The sequence below is a fragment of the Sorex araneus genome, chromosome 4 (genome assembly GCF_027595985.1).
Source record: "Sorex araneus isolate mSorAra2 chromosome 4, mSorAra2.pri, whole genome shotgun sequence".
In the NCBI taxonomy this organism is placed as follows: Eukaryota; Metazoa; Chordata; class Mammalia; order Eulipotyphla; family Soricidae; genus Sorex; species Sorex araneus.
The window spans coordinates 40,436,382-40,452,620 of NC_073305.1; the positions used below are offsets into that span (position 1 = coordinate 40,436,382).

General features: G+C 47.5%; 2 protein-coding genes across 6 annotated transcripts in view; one reads left to right on the forward strand and one right to left on the reverse strand.

Moving 5' to 3' along the window:
* SEC22C (SEC22 homolog C, vesicle trafficking protein) overlaps positions 1-2,808 on the reverse strand; it is a 31,104-nt gene extending 28,296 nt beyond the window's left edge. For 2 of the 5 annotated variants that reach the window (XM_055134580.1, XM_055134579.1), the window contains exons 1-3: positions 2,347-2,475; positions 909-995; positions 610-681 (exon numbers count right to left, since the gene is read on the reverse strand). The gene's annotated coding sequence lies outside the window, so the exon portion shown is untranslated. Of the gene's footprint in view, positions 1-609; positions 682-908; positions 996-2,346; positions 2,486-2,695 lie in introns of those variants that run through there. The other 3 variants (XM_055134578.1, XM_055134582.1, XM_055134581.1) reach the window with 2 other exon arrangements.
* On the forward strand, positions 2,492-14,379 carry SS18L2 (SS18 like 2). The gene is made up of 4 exons (XM_004614542.2): positions 2,492-2,623; positions 6,790-7,335; positions 7,587-7,663; positions 11,087-14,379. Exons 2-4 carry the CDS (start codon positions 7,267-7,269, stop codon positions 11,172-11,174), a joined length of 234 nt encoding a protein of 77 aa, XP_004614599.1. The 5' UTR covers positions 2,492-2,623; positions 6,790-7,266; the 3' UTR covers positions 11,175-14,379.
* The last annotated feature ends 1,860 nt before the right edge of the window (positions 14,380-16,239 follow it).

A 16,239-nucleotide genomic window follows, 5' to 3' on the forward strand; every position in this document is an offset into this window, starting at 1 on the left:
TGAACCTTATTTTTGCTTCCAGAAACAAGTAATACAGTTCCCAATATCCCCAATATCCTTTGCCGTTGTCATTGTCTTCTGTTGTTTTGGTTTGGGGATCATACCCGGTAATGCTCAGGGGTTACTCCTGGCTCTGTGCTCATTTCTGGCGGTACTTGGGGGACAACATGGGGTGCCAGAGATCCAACCTGGGTCAGCCATGTGCAAGGCAAGCACCTACCCATTGTTGCTCCATTGTCTATGTTCTGAATATTTTTTTGGAATGCAATAAATCTTGGAAAGGGAAAAAGTTATATAGATGGTATTTAGTTTCTAGTAAGTAGAAATTAAAGGTAGTAATTGCATGAAAAAAAACCTTAGTAACTACTAGATTTCATTAAAACCATACTTTAATCCCTGTTTCCCAAATCCTCTTCTCAGATCTATAAACTGCTCATCTATTTATAAACTGCTCATGTCATAGATTATCCCTGTGCTACCAACTAAAGGCCAATGTGTCTAGCTAAAGGCCACTGTTTTGTGATTTTCTTCTCTCCCTTTTACCTTAAACCATATCCCAAAACCCCACCATAGGAGCTGGGGAGATAGCACAGCAGTTAAGGCATTTACCTTGTATGGACCCTGACTTGGTTCGATTCCCAGCACCGAATATGGTCCGCTACATCCTGGCATGAGTAATCCCTGAACACAGAGACAGAAGTACGCCCTGAACATCACCAGGTATGATCCAAAAAACAAAACAAAACAAAACCCTACCACATATAACCCTCCTCTTCCTTCAAAAGAGAAGGAAAGAAAACAAACAAGATTAAATTGCCAAATCTTGCAAAAGAGTAATTTAAACAGGCAAAATAAGTTGCTTTTGACAGACAAACATTCAAACACGTGTCATAAGACATGCTGCTCACTCAAATACAGAAGACAAAAACGGATGATGTCATCTTTACTGGATTCACCTTCAGCCACAGGACGTAAGAGCTGGCTCCTAAGGTTCCCTTGGGGATGGGGTGGGGAAGAGGGCAGAATTCAACTCTGTCACTTGTTAGGAACTAAGAAGAACAGAAGCTGAAATTCATTAACAACTAATATTACAGGCTAGGCACAGTAGTGATATTTTAACATTTGTTAATAATTAATATTCCTATTTATAAGGTAGGCACAATCTACAATTAACAGGTGGAAAATTAGCTTAAGGCTCAAGTGGTAGAACCAGGACTCAAACCCAAACTTCTATACTTCAAATATTCAAAAGCCTTTGATCTTTCCATTATTCTCTCAATCCTTGTTATAACAATTACCAACTTAAATAATTCTTTTGTTTCTCTTAAACAATTCTTCCTCCTAGAGGACTAATACTCAAAACTAATCAGAGGCAGGTAAACAGAAGCAGCCCTGACCCAGAGCCACACTTGAACATCTGCTTCTTTCTCACAGAATTACTTTGAATAAGCCAGTTTTCCTCCCTGACATCATTTGTATTTACCTCTTTGGTCGCTTAAAAGGACAAAACATATCCAGACCATATCCAAAATATCCCCTACATAGTAAGCACAAACGTTAAGAACTGTAACAACACTGCCCAAAACGTCTTTTCCAGAGCTATATCTTAGTATGTCAATTTAACTCATTAAGCAACATTAAGCCACTTTCGCTTTGCTTTACTAAAAAGTATCCTTCTCATGACTAACTCCTTTCTTCTAAAATTCAATGAGGATTTATCTACCCATCATCCTTTGAACCCTAGGTTTTGATTTCGTTTTTGTACTTTTCCTGATTACGATATAAGTCTCACCGACTACTTTTCAAAGTTGGGAATATTCTATTGTGGTTTTGAGTTTCACACTCCTAATTTTTTTTTTAACCCTCCGGCTCTGGAAGTCCCGGCGTAAAACTAGAATACAGACTAAAAAAATGTGCACCCGCTGCTACCCCCGGGTTGTTCAGAAAAGCTGGTCCCGTGCACTATTGGGTGAACCAAGTCCATCAAAGCGGCAGGCTACGGAGAGTTCGCTATTAGAACTGAGTAACAGTTTGACGTGGTCCTTAAAACAAACGCCCCCTCTTAGGCTGGGCCACACCCCGTCTCCTCCCACCGGGGGAGCCCGCGGGGCGCGCAGCTGTCAGCCGGAGGTTCCCGCGGCACGCGCGCCCCGCGCCCGGGGCGCAGCCACGGAGGAGGGGGGCACCCAGGACGCCGGCCAAGCCCACCGAGCTCCGTGGGACCCGGCCGGGACTGAGGGCGGAGCGGACCCGGAGCCTCCACCCCCAGGCCCGCCCTGCGCCACACCCAGCCCCTCGAGCGCTCAGCTAACGGACGGCGCAGCGCCCGGCCCGGCCCGCCCTCACCTGGCCCCGACGGCGGCTCCGGGGAATCGCCGCCCGCCCGCCGCGCCACCGAGCCACGGGCACCCCCCGCCGCCGCCGTAACCTGAGCCCACCCGGCTCGGGGGGCAGCCGGCCCTGGCCTCGCGGCAGCCGGGTGCAGGTAGGCGACGGTGCGCACGCGCGAACCTCGGGGTTTCATTGGCTGCTGCTAAGCAACACCCGCACCCAAACCGACCAATCCTGGCGTGCTCCCGCCGCCGGGTCCCCGGCCCAGTGGCGAAAGGGACGATTCTTAAAGGTAAGCGGCGCGGGCGCTCGGGTGTCCCAAGTACGCGCGTCCCAGCTTTCTCCCCCACCTCCCGGCTCTCACCCGCGTAGCTCTGAGGTCCGAGTCTGTATATTCCCACGCCCGGGAGTACGAGGAGTGCGTCGCACGTCTCAGCTCGATGCCAGCCAGTGTTGAGACGGGACTGACTGACGTGCGGAGACGGGGAGGCTCCTCGTGACGGCGCGACACACCCGGGGCGTGTGTGGTCCGGTCCGCGCGGCTGGGCGGGAGACCCGAGATAGGCAAACCAAAGAGCAAAGCCTCCTGCCAGCCTGGATGAGGTGGCAAAGTCCGACCCTGAACGGAAGCACCCCGGGCCGGGGGAGATGGTGGGGGGGAAAGGAAGGGAGGACGATGTGGGGGGGAGTGCCGAGGCGCCCCGCAGATTTTGAGCATCAACTGTGTGCCAGGCACTGGGAGTTAAAGAGATTTAACTCCCTTTAAAAATGGTTAGAGGGAGGAGGGGATGTAGTACAAAGGGCTAGTGTGCATACTACGCATTTGGGAGGTCTGAGGTTCAGTCTTCAGCAACACATGGTCCCTTGAGCACCGTACAGAGCACCCCGGCCCCTCCATCCCAAAGGGCTAAACAAAACAACAGGAAGAAAACCCAAGTAAAGAGGAGTCAGAGTCGAAGAGCACCCATCCAACTAATGGCCCTGTGTGCTTTTTCTGAGAGGTGCAAGATTTGTGAGGGAATTTTCGGGAACGGGGTTGACGCTCCCTAGAGGAGGAATCCATGAGAAATTCTGACACTAGCTGGGAAGTTGCTAAGCAAAGGAGGAAAGAAAGGTGCTTCAGAGGACCGGGATTACAACAGGTACTAGAATAATGTGGGGCTAAAGTCCCTTTATCAGCACAGCACACTTTAGTTTTAAGGGGGGGGGGGGGGGGAATCCAGACTGACAAATGAACAAAAGGGTGTTATTTGAGGGCTTTTTTTTTTTGTAGTCATTTTGCTTTAAATCCTAGTTTCCAAGATCCATTCTACATTAAATGAGAACTTACCATATAAACAACTGGAGGTAGGAAAGAGAGGATGGAGGGTATAAAAAAAAATAATAAAAAAAGAGTTCCTCACCTGAGAGAGTGGACCTCAAAAGACTTAAAGGGAAAAAGCGAACAAACAAAACAAAATTCTCTGTGGAAGGGCTGCTGGACTTTGTGGTTGATGATGGGGCCATAAGGCTATGCTCAAAGCTTACTCCTGACTCTGCACTCAAGGGTCACTCCTGGTGAGGCTCAGGTGACCACTGAACTCCATGCATGCAAGGCAAGTGCTTTACCTGCTGTATTATCTCTCTGACCCCATAGCAGGGCTTCTTTAAAGGAATGCAAAAACAAAACCCAGGCAAAGAGCGATGAGGATTTAGTGCTTTTGTGTTTTGCTGTTGTTGCCATTTTGGAGACATATAGCAGTGCTCGGGGGATATTTCTTGTTCTGTGCTCAGGGGACCATATGTGGTGCTGGAGATTTGAATCAGAATTAGCCACATGCAAGGCAAGTGCCTTAGTTCCTGTAATATCTGTGTGGTCTGGGATTTAAAGTTTTAAAGGTGCAATATATCCATTGGACAAGATCACTAAATTCTGGAAGTAGATGGTGGTAAGGGTTGCACAACAATGTGAATGGACTAAATACCACAAAATGACACAATTACAATTGATCAAAGGGTTAGAGAGGGGCTGGAGCAATAGCTCAGCGGGGAGGGCGTTTGCCTTGCATGCAGCCAACCCGGGTTCGATTCCCAGCATCCCATATGGTCCCCCTCGCACCGCCAGGGGTGATTCCTGAGTGAAGAGCCAGGAGTGACCCCTGTGCATCGCCGAGTGTGACCCAAAAAAGCAAAAAAAAAAAAAAAAAGGGTTAGAGAGATAGTACAGGGGTAAGGCACTGGGGTAACCCACTTGCCTTGCTTCCAGCTGACCCTAGTTTGATCCCTGGCACCAAAAATGACCCCTCAGCATCATCATGAGCTGATGCCTGAGCACAGCTAAGAGTAAGCCTTGTGTCTCCCCAAATTATCAAAATCGAAAACTTTTCATATGTATATATACATATATATGTGCATATATATGTACATATATATAAAACAAAGGATATTGCTCAAATGGTAGAGTAGCTTTGAGACTTAGTCTGGCATGTGAGTGCACACAGCATTAAATATACAGCTGCAGTTCAGTATAAAGGTCTGCACTGGACTTAGACTCTTGAAATTTGTCATTACTTAGAGGAAAAGTAAACCAGTTTTACAAAGCTAAGCAGAGGAAAATGACAAAAGGAAAACAAAAGAGATTTGTATTGAGTCCAGTGGCCTCTGGGGATCCAGGCATTCCCTCCCACACTAATGTCTAATCCTTCCTACGCTCACTCAGAGTTGGACTAAATGACAAGAACTCATGAGGCTGGGTCATATAAGGCACAAAGAAGAGAAGGGAAGAAACAGGAGGTTGGGTTGGTCATGGATATTAAAACCCATGCAGCGTGTGTGCCAGTGAAGGGGCTAGGATTCCTTCTTGGTGCATTCACACAGGTAAATGAAAGCCTGATCCCACCCCAGTGACAAAATACAAAGCTCTGACCTAGACAGAGTTGGGGGATTCAGGAATTGGCACTAGTTCCACAGGACCCCAAAGCTTTCAGATGAGGAGCCTTGGGGGTTTGGAACATACAATGTGAATGCTTTAAAACAGATAGGGTCTCGGGGCTGGAGCAATAGCACAGCGGGTAGGGCATTTGCCTTGCACGTGGCCGACCCGGGTTCGATTCCCAGCATCCAATATGGTCCCCTGAGCACCGCCAGGGGTGATTCCTGAGTGCAGAGCCAGGAGTAACCTCTGTGCATCGCTGGGTGTGACCCAAAAAGCAAAAAAAAAAAAAAAGACAGATAGGGTCTAAACAGGATCTCACTGGTATAAGGGCATCACAGTGGACTGGACAGCAGTGAGGGAGATGCAGTCCCCAGAGCTTTCCTCTCCAGCCAGTGTACTACAGAAGCCTGTCCCAGACTAATATTTCCTAAAGTAGACAGTTTGGCCACTGGAATGATCCAGGTGAGGGCTATAGTCAGGTGTAATTGGAGGGAGTTGGTACTTTCTGTTTGTTTGCTTATAGATTTCCAGAGAGGTATCCATGATTCTGTCTTGGTTTTGTTTTTTGTTTTTTGCCCACATCTGACTGTACTTAGGACCTACTCTTGGCTCTGTGCTCAGTGATCACTCCTAGCCAACTTCGGAAGGGTCCTGATGCAGCACAGACATGTTGTCCTACTTCTCTCACTCTGGAGACCCCCCTGGGAAATGGATGAACATTGTCTCCTTACAAAGTTGCATTGAGAGGTGTGAAAGGAGAGTGCCACAAGACAGATGACCCTGACCAGTATCACAGTCACTGGTCAGGGAAATGAAGCTCAAGGAGGAAGAATTGCCCCCAAGCCCATTTTGAATGATAAAGCTGTAAGATCACCCACCTAAGTGAAGTGATCACTGTTCACTCCGTGTTTCATGGAAAACTAACCTGTTCCCACATCCATTGTGGATGGGCTGCACAAGGAGGAAGACAACCAGCAGTCACTATGTAACCCAGGTTAGGAAGCCAGGCTTCCCTTCTGGCAGCAAACTGTCTCTGCAGGATGATGCAGTGTGGGCTAATAGTAGAGAGTTCTAAAACCAGACTGCCTGTGTTCAGGTACTGGTTTTGCCCTTAGTAGCTATTGGGCGGGTTACTTAGTTTGTTTGTTTGTTTCAGGGTGGGAGGGGGGTGGGTCTGGCCACACCTAGCTCAGGGGTTACTCCTGACTCTGCATTCATAGATCTCTCCTGGAGGCCTCCGGGACCAAATGGGGTGCCAGGATCTGAAGTGGGGCCAGCTGCTACAAACAAGGCAAGCGCTGTCCCACTGTTCTCGTGTTCTCTCTCTCTCTCTCTCTCTCTCTCTCTCTCTCTCTCTCTCTCTCTCTCTCTCTCTCTCTCTCTCTCTCTCTCTGTGGCCCTCGTTTGTTTAACTGTAAAATAGAGAATGGTGACTTTTAGGATTGTAAACCTCATAAACAGTATTATTCCCTAAAGGACAAATAGGTAATATGTGAGTTTTTTCCCTAAGCAAAACTGATTATCTGTCTTCCTTGGTCCTGCAGGATTTGGCTTGGCAATGCCCAGGGTTCCGACCCCACACACGGGCATGGACACACCCGAGTGCTGTCAAAGGAGACCTGAAGCCAGATATCTGGGCTCCAGTTTCGATTACCGCTTTACGCAGGGCCACGAGCCCCAGCAGGAATACCATACCCACGGCCTGAAAAGGCGGGACCGTCCTGGCGCCAGCCACGCCCCCAAGGTTACGTTCCGGGTTGCGCAAGCGCAAAGGGTCCCCTGCATCCTAGAGGCGGGGCCGGTAAAGGACGCCGAGTTTAGCGCTTGCGCGCCCAATCGCAAAGGACGTTCCTCCTGTGCCCCGCCCTATAGGCTGAGGATCCAATCAGCGCCGAGCATGTAGGCACCACCTACCGTGGGTTGCCGAGGCGGGGGTGCGTCTCGCTGCAGCTGCTGGGCTCCGGACGTGGCGCCCTGGGGCCCAAGGGGACAGAGGCTGGGCTCTTTCCTGGCTTCCCGGGATGTCGGTGGCCTTCGTACCGGACTGGATGAGAGGCAAAGCGGAAGTCAACCAGGAGACTATCCAGCGGGTGAGTGCCAGCGCGGGCGGAGAGGCGACCCTTGGTCGATATCCCGGAGGACTGGCAGGGTGCAGGAAGCCTCCTGGCACGAACAGCAACCTAGCTTAGAGCCAGATGAGTGCAGGTGTTGACTGGTGTGAGTTTGTAGAGTGACGGGCGGGAAGTCTGCAAAGACGCTGGAACTGGGTAGCCTGACTGTCTTGCTGTGCTCCCTGTCGCCTAGACATCGCAGTGCATTGACCCTTTGTTTGATCTTGCAGCTCCTGGAAGAGAATGACCAGCTGATCCGCTGTATTGTGGAGTATCAGAACAAGGGACGGGCGAATGAGTGCGTTCAGTAAGTTCCTTCCCCTGACGAGTGAGAGGAAGCCAGTATGGTGATGCAGCTGTCTGGATCTAAGAGTGATGGATCCCAGTGGAGGCTCAGAGGGTTTACTTACCTGCCTTTCCCATGCCTGCCAATGCGTTGTGAAACCTCGTTAAACACTTAAATTCTGTGTAGTATAAAAGACTGAACCGAGTATCTCTGGGAGTAGCCCAAGGCCCCTGAGCAGGGTTTTGGGAGAGCGAAAAAACAGTTCAACTACGCCATTGCCAAGCCATGTCAGCTTATACTGGGATGGATTAAACTAGTATCTAGTAACTAGTGGTTAAACTAGGATGGGAGAACAGTGATTGCTCTCGTTATAAGCCCTGAAAGGTCTTATAAGTAAAGGGATCAGGTTATCTGTCTGAGTACCCTCCCATGTATAGTTTGTAGTCAGTCTGTAACACAAAGACCAATAGAAGATTTCCAAGTTAAGTCAACCATAGATACCGCACAGTAAATTAATATGCTTTCTAGCCATATGCAAAAATAGAGAATGAGACATTCCCTTTTCTATATGTGGTCCAGGAATTATGCTCCCTTTATTATAGAAGAATATTTATTTTATTGTACCAAAGACTTGTTTAAGGAGTGGAGAGCTAGCTCACAGGGCTGAATTGCATGCCTTCTATGGACTAGGCTCTGGGTTGGGGTCCTCACACCTCATGCCTCACCCTCAGCACCCCTGGGATGACCAGGCTGACCCTCACCACTGTTGGTATGGGAGAACCCTCTTGCCAGTCACTGGAGTAGTCCCTTGTCCCCTGAACTTGGTTGAGAACCTCCCCACCAAGGTTTTTGGCTTTTTTAAAATCAGTTTACCGATAATCTTTCTCCTCGGTAGAATAGAGATAGCCATCTTTTAGCCCTGATATTTGGTAATTTGACTTGAACATTTAAAAATTTTTATTCCAGAGGCTGGAGCAATAGCACAGCAGGTAGGGCATTTGCCTTGCACGTGGCCGACCCGGGTTTGATTCCTAGCATCCCATATGGTTCCCTGAGCACCGCCAGGAGTAATTCCTGAGTGCATGAGCCAGGAGTAACCCCTGTGCATTGCCAGGTGTAACCCAAAAAGGAAAAAAAAAATTTTTATTCCAGTTTATCATAAGCATCATCATTTTTCCACATGGAAAATATTTGTAACATTTGGTGCAATTTAACTGTGAGCTAGTGGGGCTTCTCTCACAGATCATGGTTCTGAATCCCTACTCCAGTTCACCTTCCTGAGTTCGAATCCCTGTTCTATCAGGACAGACTCTGGACTTCCACACGCAGACTAGGCACTCCAGCCCTTTGAGTCCTCTTCCTCGTTCTCATCTTTTTTTAAAGTTTGTTCAGCAATTAGTAAAGAACAGATTCTAACAGATTCTGGAGAGATAGTACAGAGATAAGGCACTGGGGTCAGAGAGATCATATGGCAGGCAGGGTGCTTATCTTGCATATAGCAGATCTGGGTTCCATCCCCATTACTTCATATGGTCTCCTGAACCCCACCAGGAGTGATCCTTGAGCACAGAGCCCGGAGTAAACCCGGAGCACCACCAGGTGTGGCCCAAAAACAAACACACAAAAGGGATAAGGCACTTGCCCTGCAAGTGGTAGCAGTAATCCAGACTTGGTTCAAAGGGAGAACCACATACAGTTCCCTGAGCACTGTCAGAGATTAGTCCAGAACACAAGGCCAAAAACAGCCCCTGGGCACCACCGAGTATGGCCCAAAAACAAACAAACAAAAGTCTGCTCAACAAATATGAGTAATACTAAGTACCAGACGGTTTCAACTATTGGAAAAGCATTACCCAAGTAGGTAAAGCTTTGTTCTCACTGAGCTTACTATATAAACTAGAATTTAGAGCAGTAGTTTCCACGTTCATTTGGCCTCTTAACTCCTTTGGGGGGAATTGGAGGGGAAGGCTAGGGTGTATATAAAAATAAGAATTTTTAAAAAATAATTGTGCTAGTCCTCCCCACCCTCCAACAGAGCATGCCAGATTGCACCCGAGGCTTCTTTCACCCCAGTGGGGACAGTGTCACCCACTCTGGGAAAGAATGACCTAGAGGGGGAATCCTACAATTAGACACACAAGTGCTTGTGATAAAAATAAACCTGGATAAGAGGACAGAGAGTTTCTGTTTTATGCAACATTATCTCTAGTGTGAGTTCTGAGTAATGCCTGTGAGTGATGTCTGAGGTGAAGGGGAGAGAGACAGAGAATTGGGCACTACAAGTGTTAGTGGGAAAGCTCCCAACAGTCACTACAAGGAGACCAGTGTGGCCATAATTCACTGGGTGAAGAGAAACTGTTAAGAGATGAAATCAGGTGACCAGAGGCACTGATCATGAGAAAGGCTCAGCTTTATTCATGAGATGGAAGACCAGAGGGTTTGAAATAGAAGTAAGGCATGGTCTTGACTTACATTGTACAGTCTTCACTCAAACTGCTTTACAGGGGTGCTGGGAAACCATTTAGAACGCTACTTCTTTTTTTGTTTTTATTTTTCTTTTGGGCTGGAGCGATAGCACAGCGGTTGGGCTTTTGCCTTTCATGAAGCCGACCCGAGTTCGATTCTTCCGCCCCTCTCGGAGAGCCCAGCAAGCTACCGAGAGTATCAAGCCCTCGGAGAGTATCGAGCCCTCGAGGCAGAGCCTGGCAAGCTACCCGTGCATATTGGATTTGCCAAAAACTGTAACAATAAGTCTCTCAATGAGAGACGTTACTGGTGCCTGCTCGAACAAATCGATGAGCAACGGGATGACAGTGACAGTGATTTTTCTTTGTGAGTTACACCTGGAGATGCACAGAGGTTACTCCTGGCTCTGCACTAAGGAATTACTCCTGGTGGTGCTCAGGGGACCTTATGGGATGCTGGCGATCGAACCCAGGTTGGCTGAGTGCAAAGCAAATGCCCTACCCATTGTACTATCACTCCAGCCCCAGAACACTATTTCAATATAGTTGGCCCAGTCAGAAGTGTTGACTTGACTTCAAGAGATATCTCTGGAAGTAATTAGTAGGGAACAGATTCTATTCTAGACTTATTGACCTCAAGTGTTCTTTATCTATTTTTTTGGGGGGGTCACACCTGGCGATGCTCAGGTGTCACTCCTGGCTCTGCACTCAGGAATTACTCCTGGCGTTGCTCAGGGGACCATATGGGATGCTGGGAATCGAACCTGGGTCGGCCGCATGCAAGGCAAATGCCCTACCCGCTGTGCTTTCGCTCCAGCCCCAACCTCAAGTGTTAAACAAGAAGGTTGATGGCTCTGAACCAAGCTCCTATTATCAGTTGATAGCACTGAACCAACCATTCCTCTAGAATGAATCTTTTTCCTCTAGTTCACCATACCTGTTCACTAAAAATCAATTTTGCCTATTTTCTCACCATTAGGTACCAGCACGTGTTACATAGAAACCTCATTTATTTGGCTACCATTGCAGATGCCAGCCCAGCCAGCACAGCAAAAGCTATGGAATAATGTTCCAGTTGACAGCTGTGAGAAGTCATGGAATGCAATCCAGTTCCTATGAAGTGGAGATAGGATCTTTACCAATCAGCTGTGTCAGATACACATGAAACCTCTGTGGCTCGTTTTAAAATGTGAAGAACGCTACATATTGTTAACATAAATATTTATTTTAACAACTAAGCATATTCTGTCCCAAGTTGACTCTGGGTGTCCTCTTTCCTGAAATGGGGTGTTTGAATAATGGATGTCAAGAGCATCTTTAAGAACACCTATTTTTTGTTTCCCCCTGAAGAGGAGACTGACAGGGATTGGGTACCCAGCAGAAAGTGACAGGACTCGGCTAAGACTTCAGAGCCTTGTGACCATGCCTCTGCCAGCCAGCTGTAGTGCCTGACCCCCGACGTCTCTTGCGGGTTGCTTTCAAATAAAGTTTGTCTTCCCACAAAACATTGCTAATGAGATACAGAACTGTTCATTATTAGTATTTGTGACATGTTTATTTAAATAACTTATGGGTTGGAAAAACTACATAGGGCTGGATAGATAGTTCAGAAGGCTAGAGTGCGTGCTTTGTATGTGGGAGATTTGATCCCTGACACGCATTTCAAGGTCCCCTGAACACTGTAGGGTGTGGCCCAAAAACTCATAATGGTGTGTGAGAGATAAACCAAAATACTGGAACCCATGCTCTGTGTGCAGGAGGCCAGGATTGATCTCTAGTATCTTATGGCCCCCTGAGCAACTGTCAAGAGTGAACAAAAATATATATAATAGTTGTATTTCACTGCACAATTGTTGAAGATTTTATGCCAGACGTTTTTGCAGAAAAAGTGCGGTGCTGGGTCCAAAGAGATAGTACAGGGTTAAGGCTCTTGCCTTGCATACACTTGGCCAATTCCCAGCAGCAGAGAGGGGTCCCCTGAGCACTTCTAGGAGTTAGCTTTGAGGATAGAAACATAAGCTATTGAGAACTGCCAGGTGTGACAAAAAAAAAAAAATATATATATATATATAGTGAAGTGCAATCATTATGTGAGACTTTTAAAAAGTTCTGGTAGTTAATTATTTTTGGCAGGGAGACCGCACCTAGTGATGCTCAAGGGTTACTCCTGGCTCTGGGCTCAAAGGTCACTCCTGGCAGTGCTCTGGGGACCATATGGGATACTATGGATTGAAGGTCAGCAATGTGCAAGATAAGTGCCCTACCCACTGTGCCGGTATTTAAAGCAAAGTGGGTTGATATGCAGGGAAACATGGTAAAATGAAAATTATAGATCAGAGAGATAGTATAGGGTTAAAGTGCTTGCCTTGTACAATGCAGACCCTGTTTCAATTCCTGGCACTGTGCATGGTTTAAGCACTACCAGGCGTAAGCCCTGAACACAGCTGGGTGTGACCACAAGAACAAAATAAGGAACAAGACCAGGGAAATGCTTCAAAAAAGACATCCAATAACCCCACTTTTGATCCATATACTGCATGTTCTTCCCAACCACCACAAAAATGAGACCCAAAAAAATCAACGGAAAAGATATAGAGGTCCTACTGGTGCCAGAGAGTATAGAAGGTAAAATACTTAAGCACTTGGATGCAACCAGCCCTAGCTCAGGCCCTAGTACAGCTTATGGTCCCCTGAGCACCACCAGGGGCTACTCTGAGTATCTCAGGTGTTGACCACTGTCCCAAATGTTCTTGGGACCATTTCCTGGCAAACTAGTATATCATAGAGGATACTTCAGCCTCCAGATCATATGTACATACTGAGAATAACCACCGAAAGCAGAGCCGGAGGCAAGGCCTTGGGTTTAGGTAACATCTTCAAGATGTTCTCCCCAAACTGGATAAAAGTGGGAGTGAGAGTGACAGGTGTGTACTGAAGTCACTGGGCAATGACATTGCAGGGATCTCAGAACTGTGCAGGTTTCAGAAGTGGTCACCTGAGAGATACTGGTTAGGGGTTATCTGCAAGGGAATCAGGTTCCCCTGATTAGCAATAAAGTTTGTGGCTGGCTGGGCTCCCAGATGTGAAAGGTGGAAGGAAACAGAGGTGCAGAACAGACCCCTGGGTCAAGCCTCTGCCACACCATGTGAGTCTAGACTTGTTCATATCGTCTACTGCTCCTATCTGAGGGTCAAGGGTCAGTGGCAGCCCCTGAGACTGCAGTCCTGAGAAGTCTGCTCCCTAAGCAAAACCCGTGACTTATGACAGTGCAATGCTACTTCTTGGCCTAGAGGATAAAGCCTAGCTCACTCCCAGTGAGGCGTTTGTGACCTACTATGCCCCCCTCGCTTTGCCTCTTAGGAGAGTGTGTTTCCTTCTGCTTTCAGGGGCCTCTGAGAAAAAGAGAGGCTTAAGTCAGAGTCTAACTGTGGAGAAGCACAGGCAGGCCAGCCAGCTGAACCCCGGGGACCCCCAGCCACCTCTTCTTAGCTGACTCAGAGACAACCTAAAGCACAAATAGCTGCCCACCACCCTCTTAAATGACCTAGAATTCTAGTGGTAAAAGGTGATCTTACAAAGGCATAGACCAAGACTCAATCTACCACACTTCCTTCACAATGGATCTCTGGCTTCCATACCAAGGTTCCAAGCAGTCGGTAAGTTCTCCCATTCAGGGTCTATTTAGATTCCCTCAGCTACACAGGGTCTTAGCCTCCTCGTGGTTTTCCAAGCCTGCTTCTCAAGATTTGCAACTGTGGTCACTTGTCATCATAGTCTCCGGGGATGAGGCTATGGCAGCTAAAACAAAGAAACCAGACAGCTAAAATATTAAGCTATTTTCTCACTTCCTAGTTGAGGATTTGTGACAGTTGAGGCTGACTTTTGGAAACTCCATGTGGCAGTATTGCTAAGGAGGAAATAAGGTCATGTGACCTTGATCTGCAATAAATTTATATTACTGAAGATAAGTTGAATGTATCCCCTATACTGGATCCATATCTCATTTGATTGTTCCTCTCTGCCTCACACATCCTTTTTTTCCACTCAATTATCTTAACAAATACTACCTTAAGAAGAGGGGCTGCTTGGGGGGCTGGATCAGTAGCACAGCCGGTAGGGCATTTCCCTTGGATGCGGCCAACCCGGGTTCAATTCCCAGCATCCCATATGGTCCCCGAGCACCGCCAGGAGTAATTCCTGAGTGAAGAGTCAGGAGTAGCCCCTGTGTATCGCCAGATGTGATCCAAAAAGTGAAAAAAAAAAAAAAAAGAAGAGGGGCTGCTTGGGCCAGAGTGATAGAATAGTGAGTAGAGCGTTTTCCTTGCATACCAGCCAACCCATCACAGGGCGTGACCCAAAAATCAAAAACACAAACAAACAAAAAGAGGGGTTGGAGGCAAATAGAGTGCCTATCTTGCATGTAGCCAACCCAGATTTGGTCCTCAGCTATCCACATGATCCTCTGAGCCCACCAGGAATGATTCCTGAAAGCAGAACCAAGAGTGAGTCTTGAGCATTGGCCCAAAAAAAGGCCTGGCCTAAAAAAAGAGGTTAATGTGTCACCTATGTTTCCAATGCAAATTTCATAGATTCCTTTGAAATCTAGATGCTCTCTTCAGATGCTAGTGTTGTGGGTGGGAAATTAGGAGTAGGGTCCCTGGGTGGGTGGCTTATGTGAAGTGGGGAAAAGAGAGACAGCCCCGCTTGAGAAGGGGGTTTATTGCTTCCCTCTCTACCCACTGATGAGGGTCTTCTCTGAGCACTTGCACAGTATCCCGATGAGATGTTAAACTACACCTGGATTCCACTTGTGCTGCAGGCTGTGGGAAATTATCCCTGCCTCCTGATTTCTCAGGGAGCTGCAGAACCAGACTGCAAGGAGAAACTGCTCTTTGCAGGAAAGAAAGTCCTAAATCCTAACCAGACTTTGCAGGTCAGTAATTTACCTTCCCTCACACATAAGAATTTCAGGAGGAGACAAAGAATAGAGAAGTAAAATAACTTTATTTGGGAAGTAAAGGAGAGAAAGAGACATGTGTGCTCAAGAGAGAACACACATATTTCTACAGAGTAGAAAGCACACAAAAGTACACACCCCAAGCAGAGTTGCGGGCAGATGTGGGCCAAAGAGGCTGAGAGTAAACAAGTCCACATCTCAGGGGGAAATACAGACAGATGCACACATTTTCCTCTGCCAAGTTGATGTACAGAGGGAAAGGTGCATGCTTGCCCTTTCTGGGAAAGATGCCCACCTCTTCGCCTGAAACATGGGCTTTCTTACTTTGTGTGCATTCCCCATCTTGCAACTCACTACAGCTCTATTTAGGATGTGTTCTTGACTCTTTCCGCTCTGGAGAAGTCCACACTCTCTCTTCAGTGAAAAACTCTTTCTCTCCCCTCATTTCCCAAATAAGTGTACTTTACTATTTGTCTCCTTGCTGAAGTTGCTTTCTGTGAGAGGAAAGTGATATTCCTGGAAAACCCGAGCAGAGTTTAGAATTGATTTTCCTTTCCCACAAAGAGCAATTCCTGGAGCTGGAGTGATAGCACAGCAGGTAGGGCATTTGCCATGCACATGGTCGACCCCGGTTCGATTCCCAGCATCCCATATGGTCCCCTGAGTACCGCCAAGAGTAATTCCTGAGTGCTTGAGCCAGGAGTGTGACCCACCCAAAAAGAAAAAAAAAAGAGCAATTCCTTATTCCAGCCTGAGTCCACAGCTACCTAAGAACATGGGTGCTGGGGACCAGTTCCCATGCAGAGCACGGGAACTTGAGACACAATTTGACAGCTGCCTCGAGGGGCTAGTGAGACACTGACTCCTAGCAGACTCTCATCAGTCTGAAACTTCCTCAGGCACTTCCACAGGTCCCTGAGTAGCCAAGGTGGGTAGAGAGGGCAGCCTCCCTTTTCAGTCTGCCACATCTCGCCTCCCCACTTCACATAAGTCACATGCAACAATTTGTTATGTAATTGTTGATTTAAAAAAATCTCAATCTTCTGTGGGGGCTGAGGATAGTAGTACAGCGGGTAAGGCACTTGCCTTGCACACAGTCAACCCAGGTTTGATTCCCAGAATCCCATACAGTCTTCCAGACCTGCTAGGAGTGATCTCCAAGTACAGAGCCAGAA

Coding starts and splice junctions, on each gene's coding strand:
- SS18L2 (XM_004614542.2), top strand. CDS start 7,267: ATGTCGGTGGCCTTCGTACCGGACTGGATGAGAGGCAAAGCGGAAGTC. Junction 7,336..7,586: donor ACCAGGAGACTATCCAGCGG/GTGAGTGCCAGC, acceptor TTGATCTTGCAG/CTCCTGGAAGAGAATGACCA. Junction 7,664..11,086: donor CGGGCGAATGAGTGCGTTCA/GTAAGTTCCTTC, acceptor TCTCACCATTAG/GTACCAGCACGTGTTACATA.